Source organism: Lutra lutra, chromosome 6, assembly GCF_902655055.1.
Source record: "Lutra lutra chromosome 6, mLutLut1.2, whole genome shotgun sequence".
NCBI classification, from domain to species: Eukaryota; Metazoa; Chordata; class Mammalia; order Carnivora; family Mustelidae; genus Lutra; species Lutra lutra.
The window spans coordinates 86,933,053-86,954,672 of NC_062283.1; the positions used below are offsets into that span (position 1 = coordinate 86,933,053).

At 34.9% G+C, this 21,620-nt stretch overlaps 1 protein-coding gene and 1 pseudogene across 10 annotated transcripts in view; both read right to left on the reverse strand.

Annotated features, from left to right (window-relative positions):
• The window catches only part of AHI1 (Abelson helper integration site 1), a 214,339-nt gene that overhangs the window by 138,039 nt on the left and 54,680 nt on the right, over nt 1–21,620 (reverse strand). For all 10 annotated transcript variants that reach the window (XR_007128105.1, XR_007128106.1, XM_047733429.1 and 7 more), the window contains exons 14-17: nt 20,455–20,561; nt 17,146–17,264; nt 14,320–14,450; nt 12,459–12,599 (exon numbers count right to left, since the gene is read on the reverse strand). Coding sequence is in view for 8 of the 10 variants with exons in the window: in XM_047733429.1 (XP_047589385.1) it covers nt 12,459–12,599; nt 14,320–14,450; nt 17,146–17,264; nt 20,455–20,561 (498 nt within the window). In the remaining 2 variants the exon portion in view is untranslated. The remainder of the gene's footprint in view (nt 1–12,458; nt 12,600–14,319; nt 14,451–17,145; nt 17,265–20,454; nt 20,562–21,620) is intronic.
• LOC125102332 (40S ribosomal protein S12-like) lies at nt 17,827–18,217 on the reverse strand (annotated as a pseudogene).

The window sequence follows — 21,620 nt, forward strand, 5'->3', positions numbered from 1 at the left end:
CAGATCTGTACTTTTATCAGATTATTTGTCAAAGGACTGCATGAGTCAGAAAATGTTAAGAATTGTCAACATAAAAGATGGACAGATTTTGCTACATAAACATTTACAGAGTCTTCATTAAAATAAAAAAACTATCATAATCAAAATTAAAAAGCAAATGATAAGTAATACAGTTCTTCTAACTCTGGCCAAAGTAAGAGTAAAAAGGACCAGATGTGCCTCCTGCTTGACACTACCAAAAAGGAGAGAGAATGTATAAAAGGAAGAAATAAAACCATCTTTCTTTACAGATAGGATCATCTATACAGAGCTAAGATGAAGGCGAGGCAAGTGAAGTACATGAGGAAAAAAATTTAAGGAGACTTGCTCAATCTCAGGTCCTGGCCCCACTTTGTGTAAGAAATCTGAATGGCATCTAAACAATGAGCCATTAGAACTAATAATCAACTTTAGGCAAGGTTCCAGGATACAAGATCAGTAAGCAGAAATAACTCTATTTCTATATTCAAGTAATAAAACGAAATTGGAAATTTAAAAGATATATCATTTACAATGCTATAAAAATATTTCATACTTCAGGAATGTGAGGGCGCCTGGGTGGCTCAGTCAGTTAAGCATCTGCCTTTTGCTCAGGTCATGATCCCAGGCATAGAGTCCTTCACTGGCTCCCTGCTCATTAGGGAGCCTGCTTCTCTCTCTGCCCCTTCGCCTCCACTTGTTTTTTCCTCTCTCTCTCAAAAATAAAAATACTTTTTAAAAAAGGTGTGGAAGACATGCATACTGAAAACTACAAAACTGCTGAGAGAAACTGAAGAAGAACCTAAAATAAAGAAATATATTATGTTCATGGTTGGACTAACCAGTGTTGTTAAAATATCAATTCTCCTCAGATGACCTGTACATTCAGTGTTATTCCACTTGAAATTCCAGTAGGTCACTTTTGGAGAAATTGTCAAATTCTAAAATCCACACAGAAATGCGAAGAACCCAGAAGAGTTAAAACAACTTTGAAGAAAGAACAAAGGGGACTTGTACAACTTGACTTCAAGTCTTACCATTAAGCTGCAGTAATCAAGACACTTCATTATTGGCATAAAGATAAACAAATAGAACAAGAGAACAGAGAAGAGCCTAGCATGTATGGACAAGGTGTAAAGGGAATTCCATGTAAAAAAGATAGTCTTTTCAATAAATAGTGCTAGAACAATTAGATACTCATATGTGAGCAAATGAACTTTGATATATACTTTATACCATGTACAATAATAACTCAAAATGAATCTACATGTAAAACATAAAACCATAAGACACTTTCATAGAACACAATGGAGAATATTTTTGTGAGCTTGGATTAGGCAAAAGTTTGTAGATACAAAACCAAAAATCCATATAAGAAAAAAATTGGTAATTTTGCACTTCATCAAAATTTCAAACATTTGTTCTTGAAAACTGTCAAGAAAGCAATTAGAAGGCAAGACAAAGACTGGGGGAAATGTTTGCAAATTATGTATCTAACTGAGCACCGCTTGTATAGAGAAAACCTAACTGTTAATTAAAAATCAATAGTGAGAAAACGAAGAAGCCAATTAAAAAACAGGCAAAAGATTTAAACAGACACTTCACTCAAGAAGATAAATGGATAGCAAATATGTACCTGAAAAGATGGCTCAACATCATTAGTCACAAAAGATAAACAAATTAAAACCACTGTGAAATAGCACTGCCCACTTATGAGAGGGGCTAAAATGGAAAAGACAGACCACTTCATATTTAGCAAGTCTAGGGGTGCCTGGGTGGCTCAGTGAGTTAAAGTCTCTGTCTTCAGCTCAGGTCATGATCCCAGGGCCCGGGGATCCAGCCCCATATGGGGCTCTCTGCTCAGCAGGGAGCCTGCTTCCTCCTCTCTCTCTGCCTGCTTCTCTGCCTACTTATGATCTCCGTCTGTCAAATAAATAAATAAAATCTTTTAAAAAAATTTTAGCAAGCCTATGGATATACTGAAACATTCACATACTGTTGGTAGGAAGGTTAAATGGCCTAACCACTTTTTAAAAAGTCTGGCAGCTTCTTAAGAAGTTAAATGGTCATCTTCAATGGGATACAGCCCTTCTACTCTTAGGAATTTCCTCAGGAGAAATGAAAGCACGTGCTTATACCAAGACTTGCAGATGCATATTTTTAGCAGCTTATTTCTAATAGTTAAAAGCTGGGTACAACCCCAACAACCATCAACAGGTAGGCAGAAAAACAAACTGATCTATCAAAAAATGAAACAATACACAGAAATAAAAAGGATGAACTATTGATAAAATCTAAAATATAGATGTCTCAAAGTAATTATGAGTGACCGAAGCCAGACAAAAAAAGAGTACATGGTATAAATGGTCTCACTTATATACAATTCTAGAGAATGGAGATTAATTCATAGTGATTGCCTGGGGGAAAGAGGAGGTAAGGAGAGATTTCAAAGGAGCACAAAGTAACTTAGAGATGATGGATATGTTATCTTCATTGAGATGATGGTTTCACAAGTGTTTAAATATGTCTACACTTATCAAAATGTACATTTTAAACATAGTTTATTGCATATCATTGTACCCTAATAAAAAAGCTGCTCACACTAAAAAAAGCAAATGACAGCTAGTGATAAAAGGGGTTAATATTCTTTTTTTTAAAAAGATTTTATTTATTTGAGAGAAAAAGAATGCATGCATATACACGCACAAATGGGAGGAGGGACAGAGGGAGAAGGACAAGCATTCCCTGCTGAACGGGGAGCCAGATGTGGCTCCATCCCAGGACCTGGAGTTAGATGCTTAATCAACTGAGCCACCCAGGTACCCTGGGGATTAATATTCTTAACAAGCAGAGTCCCCATAAAATGAATTAAAAATAAATAATCTAACAAAAATGGGCAGAGGACCACTATAGAAAATTCACAAAAGAATAATTATGTGGCCAATAAAAAAATGTATTCAACCTCACGAATAAGAAGGAATAAAGGGGGGAAAAAGGAAAATTAGAAAGTGATGGGTTCTTTTTAGTTTTTTTTTTTTTTTTTGGCCTGATTCATTGAACTTCAAAATACTTTTTCCTAAGAAATAAACTGCATAAGAGTAGCCAGATGTGTATTGAAGTACTGCTTAAAATACTGAAAAAATATGTAACAGCAGAATTGTACAATATTCATTTAAATAAATTATGGTATATACATTTAATAAAGGGAATTCAGACACTAAAATTATATACAGAAGTATAACTGCCATGATGAAATATTGCTAAAATATTATTAATTGGAGGCAAATAGTTTATAAAGCAATATAATGAATATACAAAAGGATCGCTTTTTTTAGTCACAACCTTGGTTGCAACACCCATGAATGTGAGATAGCACTTATTAAAAATTTTGGGTCCTTGATCACTGTATTCATGTCCGACTTCATTTACACACTCTAACTAAAGCACAGCTCTGTAATAATGGGCACTCCCTCCCTGCAGACCCTGATGAGGTAAGGGCCGGGCACCATTACTAAGGGAGAAGACCTGCTTACAATCCACCCTTTCAGAGACAGATGTTCGTTCCTCAATACCAATTACTGTTCTCAGATGGAAGTGTAGCTGCTTCTATACTTAGATTTTCATGGGTCTGACTGCTGTTTTTCAGTACATATTTTGGACTTCCTTTCACAGCACTCTCGACAATTTACTCCTAAATATTCAAAGATTATTTAAAGAACAAGAGAAACTGAAGCTGTGAAAGAAAAGTGCTCTATGAATTGGATATCGGAAAGCTTAACAGTAGTAGATGAGCCAGGGATGAATGAATCAACAGATAAAAATTATGTTATATGATCTTTGCCTTATTTTTCAAAACCGTCCTTTTAACATTTTATTGTTTTTTGTTGTTATGAATGGAAAGTAAAGCTGGATTTAACTATTTAATGGCATTTACTGACTCCATGTTTTTCTATACTTGCTAGTTACCTATTGCCAACCACAATTTCACATTGAGCTCTGAGTGGGTATGCGGAGAAGCACATAAACATGGATATAAGCAACAGTTATACAGGAGAGCAGGATTTTGATATTTATCATATTCATTTTGTGAAACTGTATTTTCTAAGTATTATGCTATGCTAAACATGCATTTTTTTTAAAAAAGGAGTTTTTTTAAACTGGTAAAAAATAAAAAGCGTTGTCTAAATATTTATTTTTTGGATATTATGATGCCTTTCAGAAAGAATTAAAGTGGCCTACATGGATACAGATAACAAAAATAAATATCAAACAATTATGAATACTTGTTTCTGTTGTTTAAGGGGAATTTTCTATACAAAAGCCAACTGACTGGATTTCAAGGTTTCACATTAACACCCTACTTTAACTTAACTCCTAGTGCTGTGAAGGCAGCCATAAAATAAAAATCCGCAGAAATATTGACAAAGACCTAGTTATTCAGATACTAGAAACAGAAGCTACTTACAAGTTCTTGCGTTCTTCCCCTCTCTCACCCTCCACAATATGTACATCTATCTGTATAACATCTGTATAGATTATTTCACTGTAGAATAGGTCATAACTGATGCTTTCTGAAATTCCCTCAAACTCAATGCTTCTGACATTTCAAAGCTATCTAAAACATTTTTACATAGGCCACGACTGGATATGATGTTGCAATTAAAGAACTGTATTTCTTCACTTAGTCATTTTCTCTTCTTTAGCTAATTTAACTTCGTACAATTAAAATTCTAACCTAACCTGCTAAAATTCAAAATTTTATTTTATTTATTTATTTTTAAGATTTTACTTATTTATTTGAGAATGAGAGAGAGAGATAGAGGTAACAAGAAAGAGCAGGAGCTGGGAGGAGAGGGAGAAATAGGCTCCCTGCTGTGCAGGGAGCCAGACACAGGGCTTTATCCTAGGACCCTGGGATTACGACCTGAGCCAAAGGCAGGTACTTAACTGACTGAGCCACCCAGGTGCCCCAAAACTCAAAATTTTAACACTGTCACCCCATCCATACACCACTTTTTGAGAAGTGCACTAGAGAGGCTCTGGGAATACAAAGACACCGGCCCCCTCTTGGGGTTTGAATCTTTCAGAGGTCAACAAGAAATCACTATGTGCTTACTGTGGTAACAGTTACAGGATAACTATGTATCCACAACGGGCTGAGAACATACAGGTGGCAACTACATTTGCTTAAAGGAACGTTATACCTATCAAATTACTTCCAAATCTACCTACAATTGGCTAAAATTGGGGATTCTAAATTTTATACAATTAAAAAATTCATGAAGTGTTTTAATAACTAATAATCAAATTTTGATTTATAATAAGGTCAGTGCTTTTGTGTATGTTCTGGCCTTAAACAATTATAAGAAATAACATGGTTTTCTCAGGAGATTTTTATCTTGATAGGAGGAAGAATAGAGGAAATAAGATATTTTAATCTAGAGCCCTTTGCATTGAAGTGAATAAAAGGTTTGTTATTATTAAAACCTATGTTTACTTAAGTTATTGACTTTAGAGCAAAGTACAACTAAAAAACCCAAATATTCTTTCTCTTACACTATATAAACAGTAAGATTTCCTTTTGGTTCAACACTTAATCCCTTTGTTCAAGATCTGTTGTTGGACACAGTTCTGTTCATGGGTACAGTCACTTTACTGGATACCTAATTCTTTCTTATAAATGATTCTATTTCTCATCATAGCATTACTGTAAGCTGGTAGGTCTACTGAATGAGGTTCCCAGCATTCAGCAGTTATGCAGCATCCTCTTGCTTTCCTCTAGCATTTGCTATGTGTAGGGAATTTCTGTGGTCTGAATGTTTGTGTCCCCCTGAAATTCCCATGCTAAAGTCCTCATGCCCAGAGTGGTGGGACTGGGAGGTGGGGCCTTTGGGAGGCATGAGAACACAGCCCTTATGGATAAGAAAAGCACTAATCCCCTTATAAAAGAGGCCTCAGAGAGTTCCCTTGTTCCTTCTACCATGTGAGGTTACAGCTAAAAGGTGCCATCTGTGAACCAGAAAGTGAGTTCTCACTGGACACCGAACCTGCCAAGCCTTGATCTTGGGACTTCCCAGCATTCAGAACTGTTAAGAAATAAATTTGTGTTGCTTACAAGCCATGAAGTCTCTGGTATTCTGTTATAGCTGTCAGAATGGACTAAGACAAGAACGCTGAAGTGCTTAAAACTTTTTCTTTTTTAAACTGTATTTTACGGGGCTTGACTTGTTCCTACTTCAGCTAATTTAAGAAACTGTGTGGATTGATCAGAGAATTTCTACTGAGTAACACTTTGACTCTAGTAGCCCAGGTATATTCAGGGCCTGTTAGTTATTTTGTACTTCTTGGAATATTTAACATGTCAAGGAGAACCAGTATTACTTATGAAACTGTCCAAAGTCTTTTAACAAGAAAGTGTAACAGATTCATGTCTCAAAGCCAACCAAAAGCAAGAGCATCTACCATCATTCAGCAAATCTGTTAGGTGAACACCAAAATATAATAAACTATCTCTATATTCCTGAAGTACATGCTATTGTCCTTTGTTGATTTCCTACTCCATTAACAATCACTTCTCACCCATAATGCTATTCAGGTGCTTTGTGTGATATGTGCACTGCTACAGAAAGCAGCTAGGATTCCTCGACTGCAGCCTGGCTCAGGAGCTCTTAGTGTATCCCCACTCCACACCATGCTTTACAGTTTCATTTCTGCCTTTGATGAAACACTGAGATAAAACAGGACAGGTATTTTGATTTTACAGATTAAAAAACAGATGCAAAAACGCTGTTACTTGACCAGCGTCAAAGAGAAAGTGATGGTACTTTGTCTAGAACCCCAGTGAGTTAACTCCTACTCCAGAGTTATCTCCTACTCCAGCCTTTCCCGACACACTATTTTGCACTGTACTGCTCTTTCTTCTTGGTGTGCTTTAAAAAGCACGAATGTAAGCATTAACAACAACAACAACAAAAAGCCTGGATGAGGAATTCAGGGCTCTGGTTTATGTTCAAAGCTAGTTTTTGATTTGTACTGATTCCTTGAATGGCACAGCCTTTGAAATCAAAATATCCATTATGTGGAGAATATTAAAATACCGACTTCAGGATACAACCAAGAAATAGGTAGCTTAAGCACGTCTTCAAATATGGCATTTCTATCTCTTAATTCTTCTACTAGGCTAAAAATAGATACTTAAACTATGACCTACAATCAATTATATATGTTACTGTATAATCTTATCCAAGTATGAGAATTGGTAGTAATTGAGTGTGTCTTTGAATCATTCATCATTAGTACTTTAAGAACACTATGAAATTATATAGACAACTATGCATACTAAATTAATTTCAATTAGACATTATCTTGTTGCAAAAATATTATAAAGTTGGCTCTATTAAAACTGAATGCTGCATAATAAAGATAATTCATATTTTGGATTATACTGAAAATATAATTACTTAAGGCATTATAATTAACCCCAACATTTGTAAAAGACTGAACTATTAATATTAAAATAACCAAATAACTCCTCCTGAATATTAAAATTGAAAACAATATACTTCATCATAGGAATATCTGGTTACCCTTTTAATTAAATTACTTCATGATGGGGTGCCTGGGTGGCTCAGTGGGTTAAAGCCTCTGCCTTTGGCTCGGGTCATGATCCTAGGGTCCTGGGATCGAGCCCTGCATTGGGCTCTCTGCTCGGTGGGGAGCCTGCTTCCTCCTCTCTCTCTGCCTGCCCCTCTGCCTGCTTGTGATCTCTCTCTGTCAAATAAATAAATAAAATCTTTAAAAAAAAATAAATTACTTCATGAAATAGGAAATGCAAAGACTAAGTAGTTTAGTGTTTTAAGAGTATGGGCTCTGGACTCAGACAGCTGAATAAACTTTAACAAATGTGTGACCTTATGTAAATTACTTCATTCTCCCTGTACCTCAGTTTCATCATCTGCAAAATGAGGATAATAATAGTATCTACCTTACGGGGTTTTGAAAGGACTGTATGGAAGGATGTAAATAAAAAGCTCATAAGAGTAGAGGACACACAGTAAATGTTTGATAAATGTTAACTGCTACTACTACCACTATTATTATTAGCCTCCAATTTACTCACTGATCATGACTTTCATTCTATATTTTTAGAAAATATAAGGGGAAAATGCTATTCTATAGGATTGTAATTCTCATTTCAAACACTTACTGCACATTAGGAATATACCAGGTACTAGATTAGACATTAGGAATTGCAAACACCATGGACTTTTGGTCAATGAGCAAGTTATGTAACAAAATTTTTATAGGAACATAAAGGTATTCATTACCTTCATTATCTTCATTACCTTGAATACAGTATGTCACAGTGTGAAAAATAAAGCTATCAACAACAACAATATAGGTGGTCATTAATGAATATGAATTTTTTAAATAAAATCACATCCAGGGTCAATGGTAGGGATTGCTGTTCAGTGTAACTAAAATTCTTCCAGAGGTTTTATCAACTACTTGGGAAGCATAAAAGACTGGAAAAGAGCATGGTAATCTGGGTCTAATTCCTGGATTTTACAGTCCTGCTCAACTTGGCACACAGTAGATGCTCAATAAAGATTTGTCTTGCCTAAGATACTACGACCAAGCAAGGGAGAGTTAACATTGATTCAGAGAAGAGACTGCCACCTAGTGGAAAATTAGGCTCATCACCTGGGATTATCAATAAGGAGAACTTCCCAAATTAGCACTCGATCCTACTACATGTATATTCATTGTGTGTCAGTATTCAGGCTAGGTACTGATAACAGAAAGATGAATAAGCCTTCACCTCTGCTGCTTTCAAAGTACAAATAATACAAAGAAATCATAGAAAGGCATAAAGCAAATCGTATTGCAGGAAAAAAAGGTTTGCTTATTAGAAAATTAAAAGCTAGTATTTCAGGAAATTTGCTAAAAAGGCAGGTTAGTGCAGCAAATAAGAGCACAGTCTCCAAATCCAGACTGTATGGATTCAAGTCCTGGCTCATGTAAAATGAGGATAATTATAGGACCTATGTCTTAAGATTATTGTGAAAAATGAAGTAAATATATGTAAAGTGCTTAAAACAGTACCAGGAACAAAGTAAGTGCTTTGAAAGTATTAGTTATGATTATCACTACATGTAGAACAGGATCCTAGAGATGGAGGTAGACAAATATTAATAACAGAACATTAACTGCTAAAGTCTAGCTTCATAAATTTAATTCAGCAGAAGCCGTTTCTTCTGACTAGCACTCTGTTATTATGGGAATCCTAAAAGTACATTGTTTGTGGTACTCTGTGACTAAATTTTGTATTACTAGATGATTAACCCTTTCAGCATCAGGCAAATAAAACTATCTTCTGAAAGTAAAAATTGTATTTCTTACCAAAAAAAGCAAAAAGTCAGTAGAATGAAAGACCCAAAAGACCACAACCTGAACACATGCTTAACAGGGAAAGACGCTTGCTGACTCTTCACAGATTTTGCTAGAACTGAAAGATAGATGATACATTTAGCTACCACTGTGGTCTCATTCGCAGCTTATTTAACTTACCAAAAAAAAAATGAGTTTGCTCCATTTTTCTTGAAAAATACATAAATGTATGAGTAGCTCTGATAAATACTATTTAAAAATCATGTAACTGTTCTACATCTTTCAAATTTTATGCCACTAAAAACATTTCTGTAAAGATACATGTAAACTTTATTTTCAGCCAAGAAAGTGTGGGGAAAATATTCCTGCATTAAAAATAAGTAAAATATAAGGCAAAGCTGTAACAGGTTAATGATAAATATTGTAGGCTTTAATGAAAAACCTAAATACTATTGACTTGATGATTATGGCTTGCTTTTAATGACTAAAACACTTTAGAGTCTAAAACAACTTTTTTTTTTCTTATGACTACATACTATTCACAAGAACTGTGCTAAATCCTGGATTGCTTGGGATTATGTAACTTCTTCCTAAGCTTCCTCATTTTAAAAATAGGCAGCAAAGAGTTAGGGAAATGTGTTGAAACATTCTGAATTTTGTTTGTAAAGGTGTTAGTACACTGAAAATTGTGATAGAAAATCATGGCACAAAATAATTTTAATTTCATGTGTATTATTTGAACATTTTAATTTCTGAAACACTTGGAATTCTTTCCTTTTCTATATTAATACAGTATAGATATAATGTCCTTAACTTCATGCATTCTATTTTCTAATACAACTGACCCAGAAAGGTAAACATTCTAATCATAATTTTTAAAAAAAGGGCTGCCAAGAGAATGAATAAAAGAGAGGGAAAAAACTTTTCTCAATTCCCTTTCATATAGAGGTACTTATCAGCATATTAAAACCTCAGTTCCCATAAAGTCAAGTATATATGGGTTAAATGAGCATGATAACAACACATTTTACCTTTTTTCTTTATTGCAGTCCTTATCAATTTACAAAGTACTTTCACAGTCCCTGCCTCACAGTATCCTCACAAATGGCTCTCCGGGGTAGCACAGGTGTGGACAGTAGCGGTGCCACTTAGCAGATGAGGAAATGGAGCTTCAGGAAGGCAAGAGGCTTGCACAAGCTACACAGAAACAGAACTGAACCTAAAACCTCTGCTTCTGAACTCCTAAAAATGCTTTGCTCTTTCTGCTTATGTTTCTAGAATGGACTTCTTGGTCTAAATGCCAACGGTCTAAAAACCAAACTGGCAAACCCAACTGGGCTAACCTGATGATGGATCAAAGACAGGAAAAAATACTGAAAAAAGAAAGATAAAGAGTGGAACTTCCACTTGCCCTTATGAAAATTTCAAAAGCCTACAAAGCACATTAGGAATTGAATGGCAACTGTTGTGAAAGTTCTAAAGGTTCTGAGGAAATAACTGTGCGGCCTGCTTCTGTATTCTAGGCCCAGTGATGAGGATGGGGCGCCTAGGTGTGACTCTCCTTCAAGTGAAGAGTGAGAGTGCACACAAAGAACAGCCTGTTTCAGCCTGTTTTTCAGCCTGTTTGAACTAGACACCAGGCCTGAATATGCATTAGAGAAATTAGCTATTTCTTCTAGGAAAAATTTTTCAAAATAAATATCAATTTTACATATTTTTTTTCCCTAATATAATTTGCCTGGAAGAGCATAATAAAATCTACACAATGATCAACAACTTCAGGTTTAGAACTTAACTGTCTTAATAATTTAGCATTGACCAGAACAATTAACCAATAACCAATTAACTGCTAACCAATATCTGTATTAATGCAATAAGTGGAATGACTCACATTTCTTTTAAATTTAAGACTCTCTGCCAAATAACCCCATGTTAATGTTACATTATATATAGGTATGTAATTGTATATTTATGCATTTAAGATATTGTATGTAAGCCTGTCTAGCTTAGCAGAAAAACTGAATGATGATATATGATATCCTAAATAAATCAGAGACTAATGAGATTGTTTATTTTGAACAAGATTTAATATGTAAAGAAAATCAAACTGCAATTTTGGGAGTGACAGTACTATGAGTAAATACAGTGCAGAACAATGAAATCCTAATTTCAGGACAGAAGTTAAAGAAATGTATGAAAATAGCATAAATCCAAATAATTCTAAGAATACCATTTTATTCCTGAAAAGTGTGCCCAAGTCATATCCTTATTTTTTCTCAGAAAGACAGAATAGTGTAATTTTAGAGTAGAAAAAGACATTAAATTTCTAATTCCAGATCTTATTTTCACTGATATTTGATGCTTTACCTTCTTTTTAAGCTAAGAAATTCTTTTTTTTTTTAAAAAGATTTTATTTATTTATTTTACAGAGAGAGATCACAATGAGGCAGAGAGGCAGGCAGAGAGAGAGGGGGAAGCAGGGTCCCTGCTAAGCAGAGAGCCCGATGTGGGGCTCGACCCCAGGACCCTGAGATCATGACCTGAGCCGAAAGCAGAGGCTTTAACCCACTGAGCCACCCAGGCGCCCCTAAGCTAAGAAATTCTTAAAACTTTAGATTACAACCTTGTACTTTAGGGAAAAACAAAAAACACGGAGTAAGAAACTAAACATTCAGCTGAGCATATTAAAGGTCCCAAATGTTGTTTACCTTTTAAATTTAGTTAACACATTCTCAAATAATTTTTAGGTGAATTTTATTTGTTTAAAGTTAGAAAAAAAGTGATGATCACCTTTCTGTGATTCCAACAAAAAGACACAACCATTTATGTATACCTTTGCTGATATTTCAACTCCATAATAATAGTGCTTATGGAAAAATAAAATGTTGTAACATATAATAATATAATCTATTTAATATGTGTCTTAAAATATATTCAAGGGAGCTTTATTAATACAAAGGTTGACAGTTTTCACAAAGCTCATGATTCCTGGTTCAGACTAAAAGGAAAGGTTACTTAAAATATTCTTTTCTTATCAGCACTGAACTTACCATGGAAATCATAAATATACAGAAGAATTGGCTCATTCTGCCCAAATGCACAAAATGCAACCATATTTTCAAGTGGGTGATAAGAAATGTCTCGAATGGGTGATTTGAATGGCAGGTCAGAATACATTGCTACTTGTTCTCCTAAATAAGAAAAGACATGCAATAATTTGTACTACCTCAAATATCTCTCATTAGAAGATTATTCTGTAAATAACTAAAAACACAGTAAATAATAACAAAGCTCACATTATATACATGAAGACCTTGATTACTTAAAAATAATTGAGCAATTCTTATATTAATTATTTTTCATCCTATTGGACCTCCTTTTTCTAATTCTCATTCTAACTCTTCAATGAGATTTTCAAGGCACAGAAGAAAAAAACAAAAAACAAAAGAGCTTAGCAGGAGGGAAGTACCTGACTCTTGAGATTTGACAGCTGAGCAAACGCCAGCTAATAACAAAGAACTCACGGAGAACTCTGGGAGGAACTGAGGGCCTTAAACTGAAGACACTGGTTGAGGGAGGTTTGGTGGGGAATTCATTTTTCTATTTCTTTTTTTCCAGAGACTGAGGTATTACCTGCTTTAAAGATAGATATGATTATCAATGGGCTAAAAGAGGCCTATAGCAGAGGTCTAAGGAACCTATAAGAACTGGAATTCAAAAAGCAAACAACCAAGAACAATTTATTGAAGGATAAAGAGATTTAACACTTCCAAACTGATGTCAAAGCATCAAAACACAGTAAGAGAAAAACCTCCAAATGAACCGACTAGTCAAAAATGCTTAAAGGAAAGATGGAGAATGTGTGATTAAGGAGGGCATGTGCTGTGATGGGTGTTGTATATGAAGTGATGGGTCACTAAATTCCACAGCTGAAACTAATATTTACCCTGTGTGTTAACTAACTGGAATTTAGATGAAAAACTTAAGGAAAAAAAATGAAGAAAATTAACACAGTGAACCAAATACTATTGACTAAAGATATTTTAAATTTTATAAAATACTCCCAACTTATTACTAAAAATGTTTATGTGGCTTTAACTTTTCTTTTGAAAAGCAAAGGTGAAGTACAAATAAACTTCCCAATATACTTACTATATTGGAAAAACATGAATTACAGTAATTGAGGTAACTTGCTTTTGTTTTTCTTTTTTAATGATTTTACTTTTAAGTAATCTCTGTATGCAATATGAGGCTCAAACTTATGATTCTAAGGATCAAAACTGGCAAGCTCTATCAACTGAGCCAGTCAGGCACTCCAGGTAAATTGCTATTAAATTTCAGACACCAAAACTTTGACAGGAATATAATTACTTCTAATAAAAAATACGTTACAGATATTTAGCCATTTGTATACCCACTTACATTCCAAATTTTGCATTACAATCTTAAGTACTTCTCTTACAGAGCACAGGGAATATGGTCAATAATACTGTAAAATAACTTTGTATGGTGACACATAGTAACTACACTTATGACTGGGAGCATTTTGTAATGTATATAACTGTTGGATCATTATGTTTGTTGTATACCTGAAACTAACATAATATCGTATGTCAACCACAATAAAAAATACTTCTCTTAAGATTTCTAATACCTTATTATAGGCAAGGAAAGAATAAACCTTGAATTATAATACAAAATCCAAATCCATGAAGATATCAAAACAATAAAGACAGAATCTAATATAGACTACAGCTGAGTCCCACTATCAGCTCTCCCATCTTGAAAAACATAATTGAGAACCTGAAATCAGAATTTTCTTGAAAATTATTCCATAAAATGATAGTTTCCCCACTTCTTCAAAAATAAAAACAAACCCTAAAAATGTTTTAAGGTCAATTAAATATTTACCTGTTTCTGGGTTCCAAACATATACTATACCATCCTCACTTCCAGCAAAGAGAAAAGTCCCACATGGTGTCAAAGTACTATGAATCTTTTCCCGGTAATTTGCTGCACCCACAAATTTCCTTGCTGCTAATCTACAAAGAAAAAAGATTTCACAAATGTAACCTATCCTACCCATTGAAAAGACTGGTAGTTAAAAAAAACCATTTCTTTTAAATACTTCTTTTGCATTTAACAAACAATTTTTCGAGAATCTGTTACATGATAGACATTCTATGATGGATGAAGAATAAAGAAGAGAGAGTCCCAGAGCTCAGGAAGTTTATAATTTAGGAGGGAGAAGGAATGCATCAATATAAAATGGAAATTGGAGGTAGAAAGTGCCACAAGAAAACAAAATGATTTGGATAAAAGTGATTCTTTCTTTCTTTTTTAAAAAGATTTTATTTATCTGAGAGAGAGAGATCGAGAGCATGAGCCAGGGGTGGGGGTAGAAGGAGAGGGAGAAGCAGACTCCCCACTGAGGAGGGAGCGCCATGGTCACCGCAGACCTAAGCTGAAGGCAGATGCTTAACCGACTGAGCCACCCAGGCGTCCCCAAAATGATTATTTCTAGCTATGAAGAGAGAGCCTACGTTATGGAAGCAGCATTTGAGTTGGTTACTTAAAAATGTGTAAGATTTTTATATTCTTATATTTTTCCCATGTGGTAAATTTTTGAAATCACACAACAGATACTTGGATCCTTGCAGGAATATTAGACAAAAATATTATTAAATCCTCTATTAAATAGGTATATAATCTTCTAGACTTTTTTCATTTGTGAATAATAGCTAACATTTTTTCTTAAGATTTTATTTATTTATTTGAGAAAGAGCACAAGCAGGGGGAACCGCAGAGGGAGAGGTAGAAGCAGGCTCCCGGCTGAGCAGGGAGCCTAATGCGGGGCTCAGTTCCAGGACTCTGGGATCATGATCTGAGCCAGATGCTTAACCGACCACTCAGGCGCCCCAACAGCTAACATTATTTTAGTGCTCACTACATGCCAGGTAAGTACTATTATCATCCCTGGTTTACAGAGAGGACATTACAAACAGTGTCCCATTATATGTTTTTTTTTTCATTTAACAATAAATCATGAATAATGGCACTTTTGTCAGAAAATATAGATTATGTATTCATTTTAGTAGGTATATATCACTGTCTAAACATACCTTAAGAATTCTTCTACTATGGGACAACAGTTAGGATGTTTCTAGCTTTCCCTTACCATGAACATGATTTCTACATACAATCTTGTGTATACGTATTTTTTCACTGTTTTATCATTATTTCCACATAAATTCCCAGACCTGAGGTTATTGGCTGAAAAGTTTCTGGAGTCCTTGCCATACTTTACATGTGTAAACTTATTTACTCCCCACGAAACTCTTATGAATATGGTATATTATTTCCCCCATTTGAGTGAGGAGGAGAGTCTCAGAATGGTTCATCAGTTGGTCAGGGATGGAAAAGGTGTTATTTGACACTAAGCAGTTCGCCTCTAGAGCCCAAGCAGAAGTCTAAGCTGAATACTATCCACTACTTGAAAAGAGAATAACCAAATTCTTTACGCCTGGCATTTTAAAACCTGGCACTAATCTCTATTTCTAAAAAAATTCTTTCTCAGCACTATCAAGAAATTAATGTTCTTACAGACTTACTCACCCTGACTTGATCACAACTTCTATTATTCTACCTCTGAATTTTATTCCAGGTTTTTCATGTTTTCCACCCTCCTGACCAACTTCTATCTTATCTAAATTCTATCCATCCTTTATATTGAGCTCAAAGGCCAGCCTCTCTACAGAGCCTTTAACAGAAGACTATAGTACAGCCATCCTTACCTTTATCTGCCATGAAAGATATAAGCCTTTTATTAAGTATTTATAGTCATTAAAATAATACATATCAAGTACTTGCTATCTCTCAAGCATGACATGGGTACTATGTATAAAAGAAGAATAAGGCAGATCCCATTCCTAGAAGATCTCACAATTTAGCCTAATTAAATGTTTTGTGTTATTTTGGAGGTATTGTAACTAGATTATAAACTCCTGATGAACTACTCTGCTAATCATTCTCTCACAGCACTGATGCCAGTATCCTGAACAGCTCTACATAAACGAAAGCCTGAAGAGTTAGCCCTACAAAAATGTTGCAGAATAAACTAGTATACATTACATTTTCCTTTCTAAACACAATCATGAAATCTAATAAAACTAGAGTTCTCATTTGTTTTATTGGTACACTTAACAACAAAACAAAAGCACACTGGAAAACTATGCTGGCTTTTCCAGCATTCTGCTTCCACTTTTTATATTAAGAAAATTTCCTTTCCTTATTTAGAAATAACACAAAATAGGAAAAACAAGGATATATTAATCAAAAGCTGTGTCATTCTGTTACAGTATTATTGCATAGTACTATGCTATAGCAGTATTGTAAGAGAGATAAAAGATATTCTAAGGCAGAGGCTTCCTCTTTTTTTTTTTTTTTAATTGTGACAACAAAAAGCAACTGACTACATTTCAGCTTCAGAACAGTTTACATTTTGAGCCAGAAAATTCTTTGTTGTGGGGGACTGTCTTATAAACTGTAGGATGCTTAGCAGTATCTCTGGTCTCTATCCACTAAATTCTAACATTCAAAAATGCCTCTAAACAATGTAAGATGTCTTCTGAGGGGAAAAACTGTCTATATGAGAACCACAGCTGTATTTTATAAGTATGAATTAACTCATTTCTTATTCTATTAGTGCTTAACCTGTCAATATAGAAATATACTTACATTCGGAGATCCATAATTCTCAAAGTACTGTCTTTGGTATGGATTAACAATCGTTTTCCATTGGGATGAACCTCCAAATAACTTATAGGAATCCCCTTAAACTCACTCTCTTTAATTTCCTAAAATGATTAAAAAAGATTATAAAATATTATCACTGTACAGTTTGTCTAATATGAAACCCATTTTAGAGCACAAAATTAATTTGTCAGTCATTTTTGACTGCAATTTAAAGGATCCTTTAAAATCATTAGCAAAAGGAATCCCAGTAACTTCAGTTATAGGTTGAAAATAAAGCTAGTAGTGTGTGTGTGTGTGTGTATATATATATGTGTGTGTATATATATATACACACACATATATATATAGCTACATTTAATTAGCATTTTTGTGATGTATTCCCAAATAAGCACTTCCTAAAACACAACTTCTAACTTTGTATTTTTTTGCTTACCATCATATAAGAAAAGCTTCTAATTTTTATGACTTCAAGAGTTAGTATAGAATTAACTTTCAAGTTCTATTTCAGTGTGAGATTACTTCTTCATGCTCTTACTTGTACTTTTGTCCTAAAAAAGGTATGTGACTGGCATCATAATCCAAGATCATTTCATTTAGATTGTAATTTTAGGTTTGTGGCTTTTTTTTTTTTTTTGAGGAACAAGAATCAAATTTTTTATTTGTTCATTTCTTGCATTTGAAATATTCATCCTTGTCGATGACATCCTTGGCCTGAGACTTTGCCACAGTCCTTAACGCCCACACAACTGCAACCAATGACTTGATGCGGTTTCCCCCTGTCAGCTTCCAGAGGGCATACCCAGTCCCCTAGCTTCTTGTTGTTATCAACCTTAATTAGGTTGATTTGGTGTTCAGCACAAGGGGCCTCCGCCAACTTGACATACACCTCATCAGAGTTGGATTCGAGGACACAAAGATGGGCTTGGCCCTTATCTAAGACTTTGACAGCTCTTCAAACTACATGTGCTAGGCCATCGTGGATGAGGGTGTTCTCCAGCACCTCTTGTAAAGCAGTATTAATGGCCATTACAGCTCCAGCAGCAATGCCTTCCTAGGCCACGGCGGCGGGTCCCAGGTGGAGTTGAATCTTAAGTGCACCTGAGCCTCTAGGAATTTTTTTTTTTTTTGGTAGTTACTTAAGGTAGCTACAGGAGGTGTCTGACAAATGATGTCAAGAAAGACCTACATACTGGGGCACCTGGGTGGCTCAGTGGGTTAAAGCCTCTGCCTTCGGCTCAGGTCATGATCCCAGGGTCCTGGGATCGAGCCCTGCATCGGGCTCTCTGCTCTGCAGGGAGCCTGCTTCCTCCTCTCTCTCTCTCTGCCTGCCTCTCTGCCTACTTGTGATCTCTCTCTGTCAAATAAATAAATAAAATCTTTAAAAAAAAAAAAAAGACCTACATACTGAAGGAAAATCTGCCTGGATGAGACTTACATAGGAAAAATTACTAAAGGTCCTTCTTGAGTGGATTACTAGAAAAAAGAAAAAAGACCGTAAATGCAAACTGCTTAGACAGAAGTCCAGAGATGCCAAAGCAAGTCTGCTTTAAGCCCCAGAGAGAATCCTGAATTAGCCTTCTCCTCCTTCGAGGACCCGCTAGTACGTTTTGTCTCCTTCTCTAGAGGGTCTCCTCTTCGGAGATGGTTTGGCACCAGCAGAGGTGGGGGACAAACTGCTACAATCCGAGTCTCGGCAGCTAAGCCCCACTACCGCACTGCCCACAGGAAGGCCTGCTGTTAGCTGTTACAGAAGTCAAATACTGACAGCACAGATGAGGGGTGCAGTGACTGAACTACAACAGCCTGGGGATGGGGATGCACTGCTGGGGGTCTGAGCAACACTTACACAGATGCAAGTGTGCAAAATAAAAAAAAACACAAAACTGTCTAACAAGTTAAGTGTTAGGCATGAATTCGACAAAAGTGCCACCAGATTTAGCATTTATAGTATCTGTTAATGATCTCTTCTATATTTTTCCCTTATCATATTCATACTCAAACAAAAAAAGCCTTAGTTTCAATGCTCATGTCCTGTACCACAGAGTGTGTGCCAGAGCACATGGACATGTCATCTTAAGGGACAGATGAGTATAATTTAGCATTTCTCACACTGATGGCTAAAGAGAACCAAGTTAAGAAATCTACAGTTTGTCCTAGGGCATTAGCTACCAAAAGATATTTCAGCTCATTTTCTAACTTTTTATTTTGAACTATCTTGAGTAACTACCCGGCTGCAGATTTTGAAGGTAAATTTGCCTTTTAGTTATTATAGTGAGGTAAAGAAACATGATTTTTTAACACATATAGTAGACTCTGCACTGTACACTCAACTTATTGGAAAAGATGCCTTTGGAACCTTGTCAATCCCTTAGGTATATAAGTAATTAGAAAGTTCTTTTTAAAGTGTGTAAAATTAGGTTATCACATGAATCCCAAGCCATCAATCATTAATTCTATAGACTAGATGAAAATGACTAAAAATAAAGTTTTAAAAATAGATCTGATAGATTCAACAGATTTAACTCAAGTTCATAAAAATTCTTTTTCACTTAGAATGTCTTTTTTTCAAATGAGGACAACTGTTAGAAGAACAAAACACCGAAGAACAAAATATAGCATATAAGACAAACTGTATCAACTTATATAAAACAAACTCAGGTTTAAAAATTTATTTTATACTTTTAATTAAAAATACTGAATATGCACCAATAAAACTGTTTAATACACCAGGTACCTTAAAAACAATCTCTTCCAAAAATGAAAGATCACCTGTTTCTGCCTACTTGGCAAAACTCAAGTGAAAACAATTATTGTGAGTAAATGATAGACCCTAGTCATAATTACATACTGTTGATTACATAATTGTGAAAAATAATACTGTTAACAAAACATTGAACACACTGTTTTTAGAGTGATGTTATGGGGGTCAAAAAAAAAAGAAAATGAATAGCAGAAAATGTAAGTTATTACTTATAGGTGGTAATATAACATAGGCCTCATTTTAGCATAATTCCAGTAATGGATCAGTGAAGCCATATCACAAACTAGGGTTCAAGGATAAGAAAGTAAAGTTTGGCCAAAATGCAAATTTTCACTAAGCTGCTATATCATCACTTAGCCATCAGGAAAACTAGACAATTCATCAATAATAACTGACTTTGTAGGGCTTGAGAAAAATTTTTTTGAGAAGAGAGAAAGAATGTCCTGATGTCTTATTTCTAAAGTCATGTAGTTCAATTTTTTTCTAATTTGTAAAATTAAATCTCATGTATTAAATATGATCTTATATACCTTATTTACACTCCAGTGGCGCACTGAATGTTGCACATCATTGACTTTGACATAGGTATTCCAAACAACAATCACCCCCGTGCAATCTCCTGAATACATGTGATGACCTATTTAAAAAAAAAAAAATTACTCACTTGTGAATGCTACACCAGGTAGAAACAAAATGAAATTGGGAAAACACATCCCAATATAACAAAGAATCAGAGGGCTATTAAACAGTATTTTAGTAAAAAGAAAAAAAAACCTAAAAAATAAAAAAACCCCAATACAAATCATAATAAATTCCCAATTATTTTTAAATGAATTCTTCATTCTTCTGAATTACTTTTGATGACTTAATTCCCTTTTTTACTCATATGAAATTGAATACACAAAGAAATGAGCATCTTATTGCATTTATATATAGGTCAAATTCTATAGCCAAATAAATCATTTGAATTATCCAGTATGTTATCTATATTGCTCACCTTTATTAACCTATATGATCTCTTCTATATTCCTGAAAAAACACCTATATTCTAATATATACTGTTAGCAAAATGCCTGAGACCAGTAGAAACTCAATAAACAATAGGGAATGAATAAAACGATAAATGACAGGTGTTCAGGTTTAACATATATTCTTTTTTTTTTTTTTTTAAAGATTTTATTTATTTATTTAACAGAGAGATCACAAGCAGGCAGAGAGGCAGGCAGAGAGAGAGGAGGAAGCAGGCTCCCTGCTGAGCAGAGAGCCCGATGCGGGGCTCGATCCCAGGACTCTGAGATCATGACCTGAGCCGAAGGCAGTGGCTTAACCCACTGAGCCACCCAGGCGCCCCTTAACATATATTCTTAGAGTTAAACCATTTTATAGTTGAATGGGACCTCAGAGACCATCAAACTCACTGTATACTCACTCAGGAGTATCTCCCACACCATCAAGAACAGACGGTTGTTTAGTAACTGTGAACTTGGGTTTTTTACAAGGGAGCTATTCAACTGATGAACTGCTCTAGATACTAGACGTTCTTTCCAATTCAGAACAAAGAATATCCATCTTTGGTAGCTCTATCTTTTTCTACTGGAGCAATACAGACTGATTTCTTTTTTGTTTCACATATGCATATCTTAGTCAAGTATTTGAAGAAATTCATGTCTTTTATAATCTGAATGACTTCTACTAT